This window comes from Myripristis murdjan, chromosome 17 (assembly GCF_902150065.1).
Source record: "Myripristis murdjan chromosome 17, fMyrMur1.1, whole genome shotgun sequence".
Lineage (NCBI taxonomy): Eukaryota > Metazoa > Chordata > Actinopteri > Holocentriformes > Holocentridae > Myripristis > Myripristis murdjan.
In genome coordinates this window covers 14,292,972-14,312,617 of record NC_043996.1, presented here as the reverse complement: position 1 = coordinate 14,312,617, position 19,646 = coordinate 14,292,972, and the positions used below count along the sequence as shown (strand labels likewise).

General features: G+C 40.2%; 1 protein-coding gene across 2 annotated transcripts; it reads left to right on the top strand.

Annotated features, from left to right (window-relative positions):
- Nucleotides 1-128: 128 nt before the first annotated feature.
- znf644a (zinc finger protein 644a) lies at nucleotides 129-19,615 on the top strand. Of its 2 annotated transcripts, none has more exons than XM_030074334.1 (6): nucleotides 129-360; nucleotides 7,172-9,734; nucleotides 9,949-10,539; nucleotides 15,390-15,515; nucleotides 16,681-16,783; nucleotides 18,534-19,615. In XM_030074334.1, the coding sequence occupies exons 2-6, from the start codon at nucleotides 7,187-7,189 to the stop codon at nucleotides 18,727-18,729; spliced, it is 3,564 nt and encodes a 1,187-aa protein (XP_029930194.1). In that variant the 5' UTR covers nucleotides 129-360; nucleotides 7,172-7,186; the 3' UTR covers nucleotides 18,730-19,615. The 2 variants fall into 2 exon arrangements, with proteins under 2 accessions (XP_029930194.1, XP_029930193.1); XM_030074333.1 differs by having other exon boundaries at nucleotides 129-421.
- Nucleotides 19,616-19,646: the final 31 nt, after the last annotated feature.

Genomic DNA, 19,646 nt, shown 5'->3' with positions numbered 1-19,646 from the left:
GTTGATTAACCGCTATCAACCTAAAAAAAAAAAAAAAAAAATCTGCTACCTCTAAAGAGATGGTCATTAACTCAGGTTTTTTATGCCTCCTATCTGGACTGAACCATCTCGTCATTCGGGGGAACATGGCGCCGCAGCGGAACTTTTCGTGGCGAAAATATACGAAAATAACCGACTAACCTTTTGTTTGTACAGATGATACGATTTATATACACAATGTACAGTGATCGTTGCTATTTTTGTGTGTTCCGTTTGACTACACAGGCGATTTTATGTCTGTTTACCCTTTCAAAAGAAATGACCTGGCCCACACCAGACCACCACGGAAAATGGCGACTGTGAAATGGATGGAAGACGAAAGTAAGAAATAATTCAATGCAGCGTATAAAGTGCGCCCTGTTTACATCTACACCGCTCAGAGGTAACATTTGCTTGTTTTTCAGCCGTTTACAGATAGCCGAATAGCGAGTGGCAGGGCATATTTGTCATTAGCTGTAGTTTAGCCTGAGGATTTGGTTTTGGTGTGGAACAGAGCCTAAATGGAATGGGCTGCAGCTCCTGCAAGCAGCATCCAACAACACAGCGTGATATAAATGCGAAGAAAATTGCAATATGATACCTTTATGGGACACTGTGGAAAACACGATTTGATCGCCGTGGAGGTGCTAGTGAAAAAAGATGCCGACTTGATTTTCGGGTGGCATGTAACGTTAAGTGAACTACTGTGCTGAAAGTTTTAGCTCTAGAATACAATCCATAACCGCTCATCAAAAGCCATTACGAGGTTTTGCAGTTTCTGTTCTGGTGTGCAGACAGTCGAAACACCTTTCTTTGCCACAGGAGCAGATCGCTGGTTTGACACTTTTATTGCCCTTCAAATCTAAGAACTCTCACTCTTGCGACCTTGCACTGATCGCGACAATTGACTAACGTTATATGTAGTAAAAAAAAAAAAAAAAAAAATGCGATATGTGTTTTGATTGTGCTGTTTATTTTGTAGTCAGTAAACGGTAAGGGTAATAAAAAGCCAGGAGACGTTGTAGTAACTAGATGGACTGTTTACCTTCCCAGCCGAAAACACTGAAGCTGTAAGTAGTAAAACATGAGTATTGATCAATATTGGACTTGCAATGACCCGAACGGCCTCAAGATGTCACTGTTAAGCGTTCGTGATCAAATAAAAGCGGCCGATAAAAGCAACGGACCCTCATGCTAATAGTTTTAGTTAATATGAAAAATTCGTATATCAAGAGAATTTGTTCAAAAGCTCAGCTTTTACGCAACAATCAATTTTATATTAGTCAGCCACAAGGTTGCATATTTTTAAACACAGCATTGGCCCCTGCACCACGTAGCCCTGAAAAAGGACCCTGCATATATGTTGTTGAATAGAGTGTCCTGCTGTGCGCAGTGCTGCCAGTGGGAAAATGTAATGCTACTTAAAATCATTTATAATGGTCAAATATATATAAAAAATACTATCATTCGCATGTAGCGTCAGTTGTCTTTGATAATATATCCCATGGGTGCTGAAATGCACTGAGTATAAAATATCAAAAACATGACTTAAATCCAAGGTGAGCAAGTTTAATTCATTAAAATCAAACATGGTGAATGCCAATAATGTTACATGTTTTTGGAGCGCTGCAGGAGCACTGTGCTAAGTGCCGCTGCCACTGGTCGGTGGTGGTGTTGCAGTTAATGTTACAGCAGGGGTGAAAGGCTTCCATCTTTCACTTTTCAGAATGACCTCACATGGACCATTGGCGTCCTCCATGATGCAGCTGTTAAGCATAAAATTTGTCAAAAAATTCTGCAATACTTGCAACGGCACAAAAAAAAAAAGGTGTATTAAGTACCCCCTCTAGCAGCATTGAACAAGACAGGACCTTGCATATAACAACATATATATGCAGCATCCCTTTTTAGTTTGAAATGTGGTATGTACTTGATACAACCATGGCTCACGCAAGACTTATGCACATCTCCGCTTGTACAGGGATCAGTCCAAGGCTATAGGTCAATCTATCCCTCCGTGGCAAAATGCCGCTGTAGCCACACCATAGGTTTCTGTGGCTCTTGTGTAGTCTGCAGAGGCTGCCGCCGTAGCTTATATTCACCTCTCCAGAAATGTAACTGTACAGAGCGACGCAAGACCACAAATTCAAATGTATACGGTCCAACTTTCTCTTTAGCTTCCTTTTAGTTAGTTGAGATTTTTTAAAACTTGGTACATTGTCCATTTTGAACAGTGGTTGGACAATGTTTTGTATCTTTGATAACAACACCATGGCGTCAAAATTGCATTAACAATATTTCTTGGTACGGTTTCAGACTTGAGATCCAAGGTAAGTGTTATGCCCGGGTCAGACTACACAAATTCAGCGTTATTGTAACAGTTTTATTGTGGCCAAAAAAAATTCCAGTGTCATGCTTTATATGAAGTTTGCAGATAGCAGTTGGACAGCTTTAAACCACGTAGTATTACATGTTCCAAAAAATGAGGTTTGTTACCTGTTGACATAATAAACACTGGCTGCAAATAGCCGCCTGGTTCTTTTAAAGGCCTGGGGTCTGCACCCATTTTGCATATTAAACGCCCACCCGAATAACCGCCAGGGCGATTATTTGCATTATATTGAGGTAAACCCAAAATAAGGCTATTCACCTTATTTTTGCAGAAGTAAACAGTTAGCCACACAACAACTGTGCGGCACTTCCGTTTTCTGTCAAAATAAGAGCTTACATTAGAAAAAAGGGTGTACCGTAATCTTAAATCGACCAACAATAAATATGTTGGACAGTAACTGTCATCACAATAATGGCCTGGTGCAATTTTGTGTAAAAATAAATAAAGGCCTGCAGTGAATAGCCGCCTGGTTCTTTTAAACGCCTGGGGTCCAAGTTGATTTTGCGTATTAAACGCCCGGGAAATCCGGTAGGTAATAGGGCTGGGCGATATACCAAAAATTTACCGATACCGAAATTTATGACGATAACCGACATCACTTTGCTCATGTCGGTATGTTCGATATTTAAAAAAACAAAAACAAAATAAAAGTCGTTTTTGTCTTTTTTGGCTGTGCGTAGGTAGGCCTGTCCATGTCCCTTTAAGATGCTGTACTACGTGTACAGCGTGTGTAGTCACGTGACTCCACCCATCCAGTCTGCAACAAGAAGGAAAGAGATGCTGAGGAAACGGAGCACGGTTCAAATGTAGAAGCGGCTGCTGCTGCAGCTAAGGTAGCTGAGGTAGATTTAGTCAAGGACAACTTGCTTGTCATATTTTAAACTTGTTTTGATTGTCAGTTGTTCAATAAATTTAACTTAAAGTATTTAATTTGTATTTTCTTCAATTATTCTCAGATAGCACAGAGTTCGAGTTGCACTTCTCAGGCATGCAAACTTGTTGCCTTTTGGCTACAATCGCCATTTTTTTGGTCAATCAGGTCATTCACGTGAATCGCGCAGTTTGGAAGAGATGCCTGGCTTCCGAGTCCGATGGAAAGTTTTAACGTTAGTTTGAAGGAACCACCTTACGTTAAATTAGACCTTGCATAACGTTATGCTTCGAGCAAAATGATTAACGTTAGTTAGCAAGACAAGCGGGCCATATGATTAGCCAGCTAACGTTAGCTAGTTCTAATGTTAATTCCAGCATGGTCTGCTTGTCTTGCTAACTAACGTTAGCCATTTAGCTCTAAACATATGCTTGCTATGTAAGGGCCAAGTCTTTCAGCTAACTAGCAACTCCCGTTATAGGAGGGGGGGTAAATATAGCAGTTATAGCAAGTAGGAGGCATACTGTCAATAAAACTAGCTGTGGAGCAAGAAATGATGCTGCCATTGCCCCATCTAGTGGCGAACGGAAAAAAAAAACTTTCCTTCCATTGCAATAAATAGGTCCAGGGAGGCATGCTGTCAATAGGCCTGTTTCCACCAGAATGTTCCTGGTAGTATTTGGGGGGCAGGGGCTACTCCAGGAATGTCCTCTCGCTCGGCCCTCTCAACTGCCGTGTCTCCACTGAGAGGGCCGAGTAGGAGGAAGGTTCCTGTAAAGTTACCGGGCGGTTGCGCGACCATGACCGGGGCATCAAAATGCGTGTTGTTAAAAAAGTCTGTTGTTAGCGTTAGCTATCATCCGCTAAAGCTAACGTTAGCGCCCCTAAAAATGCCGGCTAAAAAGTGTGTTTTTAGCGTTAGCTAAAGTCCGCTAAAGCTAACGTTAGCGCCCCTAAAATGCCGGCTAAAAAGTGTGTTTTTAACGTTAGCTAACACGTTAGCGTTAGCTTGGTAGTGTTGGCTGTGTTGCTAGGGACGCCTGCTTTCTGTTGACATCACATCGCGCTGTGAGTAAACCCAGAAGTTTTTTCGGGGCCGTCCAGAGTCCCTATCCCGAGGCAGGGCCATTTTTTAGCCCCTGTAAAGGTTCCTGAACTCTCTCTTTCGGGGTAGTTCCGGCGGTGGAGACACGCGACAACGGCCACGGCCCCGTAAAATTACCCCGAAGTTCCGGCGGTGGAAACGGGCCTAATATCACTGTTTTTGAAGCAGTTAGCCTATACTGGGGCGAACTCCCACCCCCACCCCGCGGAATTATTGTCCACTTATCGTTATCGAGGTGTGGTGCTCAGTACATCGTGATATTGATTTGAGGCCATATCGCCCAGCCCTAATAAGTAGGGTGAAGGGTACATCTGATGTCAGTGCAGCAGCTTGCTTTTGTCGCAGAAAAATAACGGAGGAATGAAGAACAAGCGGAAATCCTGGTCAAACAAGGACATTATTGCTCTGCACACTATCTGGGCAGGGGATAATGCCCAATGTTAAATCAGTGGTGTTTGCCAAAATGAGAAATTTATGCAATATAAAGTTAGAGGGCTGGCACCAGTGGGGATCCAACACAGAAAGGGACAGGTCCTCCAAAAACTGAAAAAAACTGAGGTCCCAGTATAAGGCAGTTGAAGCACACAATGCACAAAGCGGCATCCAAAGGTAAAAAAATCCTGTGGTATACTTTTGCTGTAGTTAGTTGGTGCTGGGTGTGCAAACTTTAACCACTCACTTCCTACTTCCCACATGCATGCATGGATGGGACAAGACTGCAGGGCTATCAGCACAACAGTGGAAATCCAAATGATTTTCGCTCTCATGACTGGAGGCAGTGGGATGTTAACACCATCTTGCTCAAAGATAGTCCTAGCTCAAAGTGGCATGACAGTGGAAAGACAGCTAGTGTATACTGTATGTGTCTTGCAAATAGGAACCGAAGAAGCACAATCAGACAGAACTTTGGAGTGGTTGGCCACATGGCATTGCATTACTTTACAACTTATACAAGTTACTTAATGTTTTGCACCATTTGATAATGGTGTGGAGCTCGTTGACAACAATCTAACAATCTAACTCAACTAACCCTCTCCGGTATAGTGGTATATGTTGGTGGTTACCAACCCAGCCCTCAAGGCCCCCCTGTCCTGAAGGTTTTTGTTCCAGCTCTACTTTTGTACACCTGGCCCAATTAAGGCCTATGCACCTTCATGCACGCTCTGTTCAGGTAGATCCGTTTCAACCAATCAGCATGTAGCCCTTAAATGAATCAGGTGTGAAAGAGTAGAGCTGAAACAAAAACCTGCAGGGTAGGGGGTCCTTGAGGACTGGGTTGGAAACCACTGGGATATGTAGTAGTACAACTGTCCAACCTGAGCTCAGCACAAACAGCTCTGGAAACCCAGAGACTATGCTAAAATCTCCACTGCCAATCTGTGGATCACATCGTTGCAGTCTGCAGGCAGCTGAAACTTCTTTGGATCTGAAATATTTTACTTACTGCTTCTTGATGGAAAAACAGGGCTAACAAATAGAGTCCTCCATCTTTCTCCATCTAATATGAGCTAACGTTGAGCTCAGTGTCACCCAAGACTGATATATTAAACTCTTTAAATTCTGTGGGCAAATAAGCCAAAATGTCGTGTCTAGATATGTTACTAAATTTCTTCCCTCTTTACATTTCCTGTACAGATCCACTAGCTATTGCCCCCAGGAGCTTGTTTTGCATCTATCGAATTGCGCAAAAGATTCTGGATTTCCAAGATAGGCTAACCTTATGACACCTCAACATCTGACACCCCAAGTCTAGTGTGACAACTGCTGTGATGTGTGTACTTGACCGTCTTAATGTTAATTTCCTGACCCCATGTTCATTGACAGACGGTGTGCTAGATCGTGGTGTTGATTGAGGTCAAACATATAGTGTGGCCTCTCTCTTGGCCAAGAGTCAAGAATTTATGTAACTAACACCTGATCTGACATTGTGACCATTGTGATAAACACAGTTAGTGTTAAGTCCGATCCTGGCTTATCCTGGACTGTAAAAACTGATCTCAAGTCAGCAGGGCTAATGGTTATTTGGATGCAATGGAAATGTAGTATGACAGATATGTAAACAGCAGGATATACTAAGCTTAACACTTTGAGGGAACTAAAATGTCCTCTGCAAAAAGCCATATTCTGCTGACTCCCAGTCCTTTCTTGATCTTGGCAACCTCCTGCAAGACTGCCAGGTGGACAAACCACCAGGGTCTCTCGCTCTCTTGGTGTCTTGAATCTGAAGCTGGAAATCTATAGTAGGAAATTGGAAAAATCCTAATTCATGAGCATGTTTGAATGAGGCACTGCAGCCCCAAACAGCACAAGTTTGGGGCATTTTTACAGCATAGTTTTGCTAGGTTGATGCTAAACTGCTGTTTTTTAACACCACAGTTTCATTTTACCCCCAACAGTTAAGGCAAGCCTTTAATATTTAGCCTATGTTTCAAGTCACAATGAAAGTAATTGTATGTTGCTGCCCAACTTGCTGTCACCATCTATCTTCATCCAGTATTTAGTGGATGAAGATGGAGTATTAACTGAAAAACTAGTTTTAATGGTGGAAATTACCACTAATCAGTGCCCTTGATGTAACTAGGTTTGATCAACAAATATTGGCAAAATTTGTTCAATTCACAAAGGAATTTCTTTTATCACTCAAAAACTACAAATTTAGGCCTAAACATACCTAAATTAGATTATGGATAAAGTTTTAAATCTAATATTGCTACGTTTCCTGTGGGTGTGTAGCTCAACCGTTTTGTTTGAGAAGGGTCTAAGAACATTTACTTTTCTTTTCCAGGTCACGGCAGCAGAAATGTCATGTCTGACAGGTGTTGATGAAGATGAAAAAGATGCAGATCCTGAGATGAATGCACTCACACTCCTTCAAGAGCCAGTGAGAATGGCACAGGAGTCAATCTCTTATATCGATTCTTTTAGCAAGGCTTCTCCTCTGAAACAAAACAACATTGTCCTTGATGTTCTGTCAAACACGGATATGTTGTCCCCAGTTGGCTTAGGAAATGGACCTTCTTCACATCGGGCTACACAGGCCCATGATCTCAATAGCTTCTCCACAGACAAAGAGGAGGAAAAGAGCATCACCCCACTGAAAACAGTGCAGGAAATTGACACAGCAGGAATATGGGATTTTGATGTGGAGTCACCAGAGAACTCTTTGGATAATTTCAACAATAGCAGTGACCTTCACTGGGACCCTCACAAAGAGTTTATGCAGTTTCTGTGGGAGAACCATGATGATTCCCCTGGTGAGGAGCCACGAGAGGAGGTCCCTCCTCCCAACAGCCAAAGGAGGAGGAAGCGGAAAATGGACATGGTGGTTATGGTGGACCCCTCGGAAGACCTTTACCCTGATCTGAGCCACAAGTCATCTGAGGACTCATCTGATACTGAAGACCAAGTAGACTCCATTCCTGTCAGCAAGGTACGAAAGCTGAGGAAGCATTCCAAGTCACAGTCATCACCAACAGGGAGGGTATCAAAGTATCCCAATGGAACTGTCAAGGCTATCAAGCAAATTTTATACAATGCACCGGCAAGAAACTCGCACGAGAACAGTATAGGTCACAGGCTTTCACCATTGAAGGGGAGACTCTCAATTAATTCCTGTTCAGAGGAGAAGCCATTATGTTATCCTTGTTCAAAATGCAACCTCATTTTCAAAAAAGAGCAACATTTGCAATGCCATATGAAGTCTCATGTGGATCCTCCCAATATGTCGCCAAAGCCTTTTATATGCCGGGAATGCGGAGAGTCCTTCAATCAGAGTGGCTCGCTTATTCAGCACATGTCCGTTCACCAGGAGAAGAAAGCGCGACCAATGGAAGAAATCAAAGGCAGGAAGGATATGATGGATGAGGCTGAAAATGCTAAACTTTTTTGCCCTCAGTGCCCATTTCGAACAAACTGCCCAAACACATTTGTTCAACATGCCAAGACGCATCAGAAGGACAAGAAATCCTTTAACTGTGATAAATGTAGCTTCAAGACTGCGGTTGCAAATCAGCTTAGAAGACATAACATTAGGCAGCACACTGTTATTCCAGTTACAAAGCAGTTCCACAATGATGATGCTGTTGAGACTGATGAGACTGATGTTTTCTCCTGTAACATTTGTTCCTATAGAGCCTTTAGTAAAAACGTTTTTAAGAACCACCTTCAGCGTCGTCATCAACAGACATTTGAAGAATATCAAGCTGCACAGGAAAATGAGAGAAACGCACAACCAGCTGGAGAACAGCAAGTACCTACCTGTAAAACTCTTGTAGAAGATTCAGAATTGACATCTAAAATCTCAATAAAAAACCAGATTTCTTCTAAAAGAGCTTATTCACCAAGTGATTCTAATGACATTTCAGATTTATTCAAAAATAACAAGATGAACAGAGGTCTCAAGACTCACCTAACAGAATCAAAGCTCGATAAATCCATTAATGTACTCCTGTATCGACAAAGACATGGCAAGAAAACTGGAGAACAGAAGAAGGAAAGCAATAATTGCAGCACATCTGTTCAGAATTCTAATGATGACAAAAATGACAATGATCAGTTGCCAGAAATATTGACTGTCAAGTTTGAAGATACGAGTTCATCCCCTAATGGCCATAGAGCATCTTCAGTATCCAGTCTTCATTCATATTCAAGATGCGATGTCAGTGCAGCTGAAAAAGACCTCAACAGCATTGATGTACCCAAGTCAATCTTGGATCAGCCAATGGTGAAAAAGATGCCATCTAAAAGAAAAATGTCAACTCCATATCGCAACACCACTGAACAAGATTCTTGTTTAATCTTACCAAAACATTTGCCAAGTCCAAAGAGACTAAACTTGGAAGAAATGGGAGACTGTGATGAAAAAGACATTTTCCAGTTCAAGGACACAGATGCCAACACTAACCTTTTTGACCATGGTATCAAGCAAGAAAAACCACACATCATTTACACCTATAGCAGAAGAATGTCAATGAGGGGGGCTCTGCAGGCATCTAGGAGGCTGTTTGACAAAATTAAGACAGAAGATGATTCTTCTGACAGTCCGGTTATCAAGGAAGAGTGCATAGAAACCGAGGTTTTTACAGAAAGCTTTGACGCACATTCAGCCCCATTGGGAGAACCTTTCACAGAAGATATGTCAGTATTAGAATCAGACCACAAGAGCTGTCCATATTGTCCTGCAGTCTTCGAGTCTGGTGTTGGGTTGTCCAATCACGTGCGGGGGCATCTTCATAGGGTTGGATTGAGCTACAACGCACGCCATATAGTGCCTCCTGAACAGGTGGCCTCTCAAGACAAGAGGCCGCGAATTCGTCGGAAGATGTCAGCAATCCGGCGATTGAAAAAAGGTACTTGGCTTGGCTTTCAGTCGCCCTATGGTTGTGTTGCTTGTTCCATGTTTGTTACTCTGCTCACAGTGCCATGCTTCATTTAGTTTGATCATATGAATTAATTGATTATATAAAAACTTAAAAGTTAGTCCAGTGCTGTATATCATTTGACCTAGTTGTGACCATGATATAGGCCTAGAAATTACTCATTTTCATTTTTGTGTTTCTGCAGCATTACAGTTGGAGTCGGACCCTGAGGTTCTGAAGAGTACCCACGCCTGTCCGTTATGTGGGGACTCCTTTGATAACAAAACTGGGCAGTCCAACCACATACGAGGCCACCTGAAACGGCTTGGTAAAAGCATTTCAACAAAGAACAAGTCCCCATTATGCTTACTCCGGGAGTTGATGCGTGACAAGAAGGAGTTCCACAGGGCCCTTCAAATTCTGGGAAAGAAACGAAACCATTTCCAATTTGGTGCTTCCACAAAGCTGTCCAACGTTGATCGTTTAACAACACCATCCACTGGAATCTTCAAAAATCATTCTATTTCAAGCATCTACGGTGATGCCAAACCACAGGTGCCCAAGTTTTCTTTAGCAGGAATGGCATCAGAGAAAAAGCAACTAGAGACTAAGTTGGAGGTCAAAGGTTCACTCTCAGGCACGAGTGCCTTGATAGGAATCCTAAAAAAGAGGAAGTGTCAGGAGGATTCAAAATTGAAGAGTTCTCATATATCAAGAAGTGTGTTACCAGTTTCCTCAAACAGTGAGCACAGTGCTGGATCAAAAGTTGCTTCTTCACTGCCAAACTCAATATCAGGTGAGTAAAATTTGCTTATTCATCTTGGATACGAATAAGATCATATTGGATCGGTTGGATAGGAAGTGGAATAGTTTTGAAGAAAGAAAACAAAAAATAAATTATTTATTGAAAAGTACAGTTTATAATATTTTGCTTGTTCAGTGCAGATGACCTTTAGACAGCACCAGGACTGCACGAATGTTGTTGACCAATAACTTTCCATCCACTGTTACAGTGATGGCTGCTGAGATTTCCAACTCTGAAAACAGCCTCCCAGCCAGAGGCAGGATCCCACTTAATCCTGTAAAACTGTAAAATTAAAAGCCAAGTCAGTCAAATCAGGCTATTTAACAAGCCTATTTTAACTCCAACTTGTTGACAGATTATATCTGCCTGTGAAACACCCGTATGTCACACACAGCATTTCATGAGGATAACTTTTAAACACAAAATACCATTTAAAAATATACATTTATGATTTTAAAAAAATGTATCCGTTCAAATATCATGCCAATAAGAGTAGAATTGCACGTAGTATACAATGTTTCTGTGAAGAGTTTTATTTGGAATTAATAAGATCAGTTGTCAAGTTACCAATATTCTGCCATCAGAGATTTTTTTTTTTTTTATTATTATGGCCATTTTATTAAAGCATCAAAAACTGCATTCTGTTGCAAAATATAAATTACAAGAAAGTTTTTTATTATTAGTGTTATTATTACAACAATAATACTAATTCCCGCAATAACAAGTTTCTCTGCATTGTGATAATTAAGTTGTGGTGGAAGAGTTAATCATACAGCTCTGAAAATATTCTGATAAGATCACAGCAGGATAAGAAGAGGAAATGTTAAAATTAATACCACGGTAATAAGAAACAATAACTTTAGATATTTAAAGTTAGTCTAAAAATCAGAACAAGATCAATGTAAATCCAAGTTTGAGATGGCCCTGTTACAAATTAGTTATGATTAAAATTCACTTAAAAACTCTTGAGTCAAAGTATTGTTTTGGCCAACGGGATAATTAAGTCAAGTTCAACATACTGGTACCAATATTATTATACTTACAAGTAAAACGTAATGGTAATGTTACAGAACTTGGATAGAACTGAATAACAGTCTAATTTTTGAGTAATCTGAAATTAATACCTGCAATAATTGTTTTAAGGCTGGCTTAGGTGCGCTGGCTGTTAGATTTTATAGCCAAGAGAAGTGTGGCGTCATCAGCATATGTATAGAATGAAAGTTTCAAATTATGCATCCAAAGGAGGGGGATAGCCCTTAGGGCACATTGCTGGTAATTAGTGTTACACATGATAATGAGCAGCATAACATTACAGGTAAAGTCTTTCAACAGAGGTAGAGGATGACCATTTTCAAGTTTTCTATCAGCAACATCTAAGAGTTCTTGAGGTGGTCACACCACACTCAGGTCTAAGAGGATTAAAATTGAACATTGCCAGCACCTGTTGCTTAAAGGTCAGTCTTTACTTTAGGAAGGGCACACAGTGTACAGTGTATTCCCAAATATTGCTGCACAATTAATCGAAATTGCATCAAAATTACAGTATGGGTAAGTCCAATATCCTAATTGCAACACCTGATTTTTTTTTTTTTTTTTTTTTGGATGGAGGTAAAATTTGACAATGTACCATTATAAATTAAGCATTCTTTAACTTTTTTTCCAGTCACATTGTGCAGCCTTCCTATAAACATGATTGGAATTCCATAAACATTTTATAAGCTTCAGGTCAAATAATCTCAACAGGAGATCACAGTTAGAAACACACCTCTTCAAAGTGTCTGATTAAAGGCTTGAAATGTGACACTTTCAAGTTCTATAAGCTAACGAGCCCCACCTGAGCACCTACAGTGTGTTGGTACACTTGACATTTTATTCAAAGAGACTTGGCAGGCAACCGCGGCATTATACTGTGTATACATTATATTATGCAAAGTAGGCACAGAGCAAGATGAAACGTTTATCTTCTCAACATCCAACATCAAGTCCTTTGCAGTGTTTCAAACTTTGTCTGCCTTTTCCGTTTGTCAGCATTGTCACAGCAAGACTTGAAGAAGCACAATTTTCTATCACTATCAGTGCCTATGAAAGGTCTAAACCCACAAATATATTACTCTTATTTGCACTGGAGATTTACTTCACCTAAAAGCTTCTGACTGTGGTAAATACATTGGTGGGTTTAGACTCCTCATAGACATTAATGGTAACTGGATAAAATAAAACTACAGCAGCCAGGATTGCCAGAACCTGTCCCTAGTGATGTTGTCACCACATGGAAACTGCAGCCTAATGCAGCCTTCAATAATGAAAGATTAAATGCCATTAAACAGCAGAACTGTGTTGGTCAGCTACAGCAACCAGAATCCATTGCGCCCATGTGTGTTATGACCATGAGGTAATGTAACACAGCCCTTGGTCGCGGTGCAACTGATGCATCTGCTCAGTTTTGTATTTAGATGATGCCTGTTTATCAGCCAATCCTAATATCTTGCTGGCTCACTGCAGATACCTATATTTACATGCACAAACCAGCCCAGGTGTGATTGGCTATTCTCTGGGCGAGGTCTTGTTTACATGCACCTTTGTTACCCTACAGAAAAGTTCCTTGTTACTGTGAATAAATAAATTAACAGAATATTTATGTTGTCCTGTCCAGAGATGGATCATTCCCATCAGCAAAAACAGTATCAATATCAAGGAGGTGGTGATGATCTCTCCCCTTTTTGGGTTTAAATTTTTATAATTTGTGTGAATAGATTTTTAAGAAATAACCTCGGTAGAGAAAGTAAGTTCTGCTTGCTGTTAAATTTCTTATGACATCAGAATGTAGCCACACTGTGCTAGTTTAAATTGCACAAACAGTGAAAATAAAATTGTGAGCCAGACATCCCAAACCGTCTTCTCACAGTCAACTTACCCAGGTTATTCTGTCCCAGTTAGGACATTTGGCATCAGCCCAAAACCCGGTAACCTGAGTAGCCGGTTTAAGAATTCTCTGAGCATGCATAAACATAGCCACTGTCTGCTGACAACATCACTGAATTGCACAGTGGCTGAGGATATGTGGCTAGTAGTTTGTCCTGTTTAGCAGTTGCTTGTTAACAGAATTCATTGTCCACTAAGTCACCTCGGGAACTAGCTAGTGTAAGGAGCCAAAAAGCCACCTGTTTCCTGCAGTTAAGCGAGCTGACCTCAGCTGAGCTCAGGCTGCATCTGACAACTTCTGTGTAGGCAAGGACAAAAGACAGCAGTCAGAAGCAGAGTAACCAAAATTTAAACCAACTCGCCTCATCAAACTATTTACTTTTGCTTAAAATGACAGGCCATGCACACACCATGGTCAGCTTTTTAGAGATCTGTCTTTGTCTAGCCTATTATTATACATTTACCTATTATTTGCACAGTAACTATGGAGCCATCATGGAGCCATCATGATTTCCAGGAGATGTCTGATGCAACTGCAAAGCCTCTGTTGGTCAAATAGTTGCTGCTCCTTCGAGTCTTGCAATGTCGGTGCAGACACAAATTTAACCTTTAGGTAGAGTTTGTTGCATAGCCTCCAAATAATGAGAATCCTCAACCAGTGAAGTCCAATTACAGTTACGGTCAAGGTTTTAATGCAGAAACATTTATTAATAAAGACAGTTCATCATCATGAGCACAGTATGCAGGAGTCACTATTATGGGCTCCAAAAAAAATCTTAATTAAAAAAATGTCCTTTTGTGGAGGTTAATTTACTTGGGTAGGACACTTAAAAATAATCCCCTCTGAGAACAGTATATGTGTTGCAATGGGAATGTCTTTGTTTGTTTATTTTAATCCAGTTCAGGTAATCATTAGTTTATGCTTAACCCAGTCATCACATGTAAGTTTCTTTTCAGTCATGCATCTTAGAACATTTTCATGCATTTTACTTACTTTTTTTTGGTCTTTTTTTCTCATATCTGCGTATATCAAATGGTACATAGGAGCTGACCCAAACACAGCAGTGGTGTGTTTGTTTAAATCAAGATAATTTGACAAAATGTTGGGACATGAGTCCTCTCCAGATGATCACGGTTTGGATCTTGTTGCATCACATCCGGCTCAGTAAACAAACCTGACTATCAAGAAGATCCATGCAAATCCAGGTTGCAGGAGAGTTGGTTACTTCAAGTCCTGTAAAACTTTTAACCCAAGAGACACCTTAATTAGAATACTCAAGATAACCAAATATCATATGATGCAGTGATGCTGACTCAACCTCAGCTTGCATACAGACAGAAACCTTCATCCATTTGTCAGTTTTTCCTTTTAGCCTGTTATGAGACATTTCTGTCATCTTAAAGAAAACATGTTTTTAAATAGCCTTGTGGAAAGTCAAAAACATTAATGACAGCTCATTTTATTTCACTTTGGCTCCAGTGTATTTGCTGTAAGACTAAATACACCGGTTAAGGGTAAGGCCATAATTTTTCATGATTTGTCCAATAAAGTACAGCCTGTTATTGCGTAGAACTTTGAATTTTCAAAGGGCACGTAGCAACAACTGCAGTCGTCTATTTTTGTATCATTATTATTGCTATAGTGGTCTTAATTTTTTAGTTACCTGGCTTATTTTTTGCCTATTAGTAATGCAGTAATTAATACGAGCCTGGTAGTTGTAGCTGATTTGCATCACTCCTGTTCAGTTAAAAAAAAAAAAAAAAAAAAAAAAAAGATTTCCTGAGGGCATGCCACATTTGGCTGGTAGTTGGGCTTAACTACAAGAGTACCTGATGATATCATAAGTCCAAGCCTACATTATCTTAGAACCATTAACATACATGGATCACTGTTTTGACTGTCTTCTGTCTTTTAACAGAGAGAGGTGAATTCAACAGGAAGGTCTGTATTCATTGCAATGCGACTTTCCACAGCGGGGTTAGCTTGTCCAACCACCTCCGGGCGTATGCAAAACGAAAAAGGACTGCCTTACTTGAAGGAACCAGTAAGTGCCAACAGCAACAGTATAAATTAGACTAGACGAAAACCTCTGCAAGAGCCCTGCAGCTTAAGAGTCAGGGGTGTGTGTCCTCCCACAAGCAGCTTTAGTGTTGGTTGAAGACTTTTGATTGGTTAAATTATATCTGTCTGAACCGCTCTGGGCCAGCCTGGAAATGTGACCATCATGCAGCAAATTCTAGTAATGGATTGTGCATGTGAGGTGTCATCCACTGCAGCGGTCTCAGGACTCCACTGCACCCAGCTGATCTGGAGTTATTTGGTGGAGTAAATTATTTGCCATCCTGCACTTCTTTTTGTGCCTAAAAACAGACTAACTTGTACTAGATGCTGCTCGTTGTTTATAGAGAGTGATTTTCTCAAGTGCTGTGAAAAGTGCTGAAATTTGACAGCACAGGAGTTTTAGAGGAGTGAGGTGTCTGATGCCAGTCCAACTGACTCACCTGGATTGGGCTCTTGATGCTCACGGCATGGTGGGAGAACACTTATTCACTTCTGACCAAAGGGACAAATAGTGGGTGCACAGATGTCACAGGCCTGCATAGTAGAATCTTATTTATCCAAGTCTGACTCAGTGGATGTGTCATGGGAGCACTGGCAGTTTCTACTCTGGCACTAGAGCCAGTGGATCACTACACACACACACACACACACACACACACACACACACAACTCGGGTCTTTGTGTCGAAGCCGCACTGGATCGTGACTGGTTGAAGGAATACGTAGGCCTTGTGCCTTTATTCCCGTTTAACAAAGGCTTAAGCCAGACCTTTCACTGCTGCTGGCACAGGGCGAAAGTGATGTGAAACGAAGTGAGAGGATGGCTCAGGTGTGAAATTACATCCACATTAATCTCAGACATCCACACTGACCAATTTACAGGCCGGACGTAATGAACAAAATATGCAGTTGTGTGAGAATGCACTATTGTTGGAACCTCAACACAGATACATGCAGTTAAATGGATTGTAAGAGCAAGTCGGTTTCATATTGCAAACGTTATTTGCTCTGTTATTTCCATGCAACTCACCCATCCAACTTCTCAGTGGGTTAAAATGACATTTTATTCATTAAAATTTGGAATTAGTATTGCCCTGCTGCAATGCCACAGGTGATGCTGTAAATAATCAAAGTAATTCTGTCTTCTAGCATATGACTGTAAAGCAAGGAGGCAGCGCTCAAGGCCTGGCTCAAAGAAGAAGACACTGCCCATACCACAAACTCCTGAGGAAATGTACAGACTCACCTGCAGGTAATATGGCTATTTTCAGTTTATTTTGTTTATTTTTTTTAAATAATGCATTAAAGGTTCAACTAGAGCCAAAGATCAACACCATCCATTCAGCTGAATTATTTGCTTGCATGTTTGACTTTATGCGAAAATTTCCCCTAAATTGCCAAAGGCATTGATCCAAAAAAAAAAAAAAAAGTTCACATATGATGGACTGTTATGTGTTTTGGGGCATTATTTAATAAACACCATCTTTTATGGATGGATCTGAACATTGTGTGGAGACTACTTTTAAATTCTTCTCCTCATATTATGTACACAAGGGCAGTATATACCCAACTGACATCCAAAAATTACAGAATGACTTTTACTTAAGTTTTAATATTAAGATTGGGTCGAGCTGAAGAAAAGTGGTCATTGTTCTTTGGCTCGTCTTAAGCTTGTTACTTTAGAAGAAGACCTTTGAAAAATGGTATCTTAAAAAAAAAAAAAAAAAGTGTGTTGAATTTTCGTGAAGTTACTTTTTAATCTTTATAACTTCTCATGGTATTCCAATGTTAACCAGATTCTACTGGAGTGCTTTTAGTGAACAAACATCTCTGTGAGTTAATTTTCATATTCTGCCCACAAACATCCGCATTTACATGACTGAAAAATATTCTTATTCAAGCGGAAACAGACCATTTAAAAAAAGAAAAAGTTATGGGATGGGATGTGTACAGTGATGATGAATTTTATTCACACATCGACCTTGTGGTGCAAAATAATTTTAAACTCTATTTGGTGTCTGAAATATATACAAAGTATTTTATAGCATCAACATAGAAAGGAAATGAAGGAAGTTTACATGAATGTAGAAAACTGCAGTAACAGCAAAAATATCGTTTTGTAGGAATTCAGCTCCTTGCCTCAGCTGTCTCAATAGCAGAACTCTGGTCAACACTGCATATTCTATTAATGCTTCTCTAATTTTACACTTTTTGATTGCAAACCTTATGTTGGCTCCCTGTGTTGCTTCACATTGCAGGTTGGCATTGTAGCATACACGTGTCACAAATCGATGTCATTTGAATCCACTTCCTGTGGTTTCAAAGAAAATCTGATTATCATCCTCCTGTTAATGCATGATATGGCAGCGGGTGCAACAACTTTTGTTATGAAAGTTGCAGAACAGACTGTGCTTGGCGGTGGTGGGGGGGGGGTGCCATTGAGTGCCCCTCTGATACTTGTCTAGAAGTGGTTGGTGATTATCTTACTATTCTCAGAAACTGAACTTGAATGCCAGCAGTTCATAAACTATGTCTTGCACACTTTGCGGGTATCGTGATGCAAAGTCTGTGTTTCACTTCCAAAGGGCTGTTAGTGGATAACAGTGAGGACAAAATACTGAGGGGAAGGAAATCCCTTTTCAGAAGCTTAAAAACTACCACCTAAACAGGATGTCTTGAATATGTAAAACAAACCATTTTTGACTCGGTGTGGCAATTTAGCCCGAGGAGGATGGTGGTTTTGATTTTAATCTAATACATTGAAATGTTTTTCTGCACTCTAATTGAATAAGATTCGCAGCAAATGCCTGTTTCACACAATAATGTGCCATAAAGTCAATGACGTGTGTACTTTTTATTGCCACTGTACATGCTGTAGTGTCCCAGGTACCATTTTCACACTGCTCTCTTATCAGGGCTTTTCTGTAACCACAGTACAAGCTGATGCACCAAGTTGTGAACAAAGTAATTCTGCATATGAACCGTCCGTCTTTTCTTTCCAGGTTCTGTGACCTAGTCTTCCAAGGTCCCTTGTCGGTCCAGGAGGACTGGATTAAACATTTACAGAGACACATTATGAACACTAGTGTCCCCCACACTGGGCTAGGCATGGTAGAGGTCACCTCGCTGCCCAAAGACCCCCCCACCCACAAGACTGACCAAGACAGCTTTCTGACAGCAACACACGCTGCCTCATGAAGCCAACGGGGACCTTTTTAGAATTCACTAGACTGTGTATGTGTATGTACATTGGATGTTCTTTCACCTTTTTTTTTTTTTTTTTTTTTTTTTAAACAGTCAATCAAATATCGGCCAAAAGTACAATATCGCTCAACATTGGGACAGATATTTTACATGTTTGGACGCTTGGACAGACAACAAACTAATTATTTTGGATATTGTTACTTATTTCTGTTTTTACATGGTCCATTTTCTGGAATTTCATTCCGAATGGACAGACTGTTTTCTTGTTTTATGCAGTAACGTAGTGTGGAACCCATTTCTAATGAAGACAACTTTTACCTCAGATTTCTCATGGTTTAAGTCCATTTTTGTCCAATTTGGGAGCACCTCTCTTCTGTATCAATATTCACATTTATAATATACATAGGATCATGATGAGTTTCTTTTTGTATTGCAACATGTTCAAATCAAGACCACAGTCTCTGTTTTCAGGGCATAGTTACTGATAGATATATAAACTGAAAGTGATGGCACCTGAAAGCTATTAAGTATAAGATTGACAAGTGTGGAGAAGATTAATTATAAACAAACAGAAGGAGTAATGATGTATGCAAAGCTGTTATGCATAGGAACTGTTTTATAGTATTGCAGTAACTGCATTGTTTTCTAATACAAACTTCTGAACTGAAGGTGGGTTAAAAAAGAAAAAAAAAACCTTGAGCAGCCACTGTGCTGAATATGCCCTTCATAAATGTCACCTATATTTAATGTTTCCAACAACTGTTGCAAAAAATATGCTGTTTTGAAATAATTTAATTTTAAATGTACTATATCACACAGATACGATGCTTAAAACATTTTTGTGATGTTCTAAATAAAAAACAAAAGCTACGCAACAAGACCTAAGGTGTTTTCGTCAATGTCGACAATAG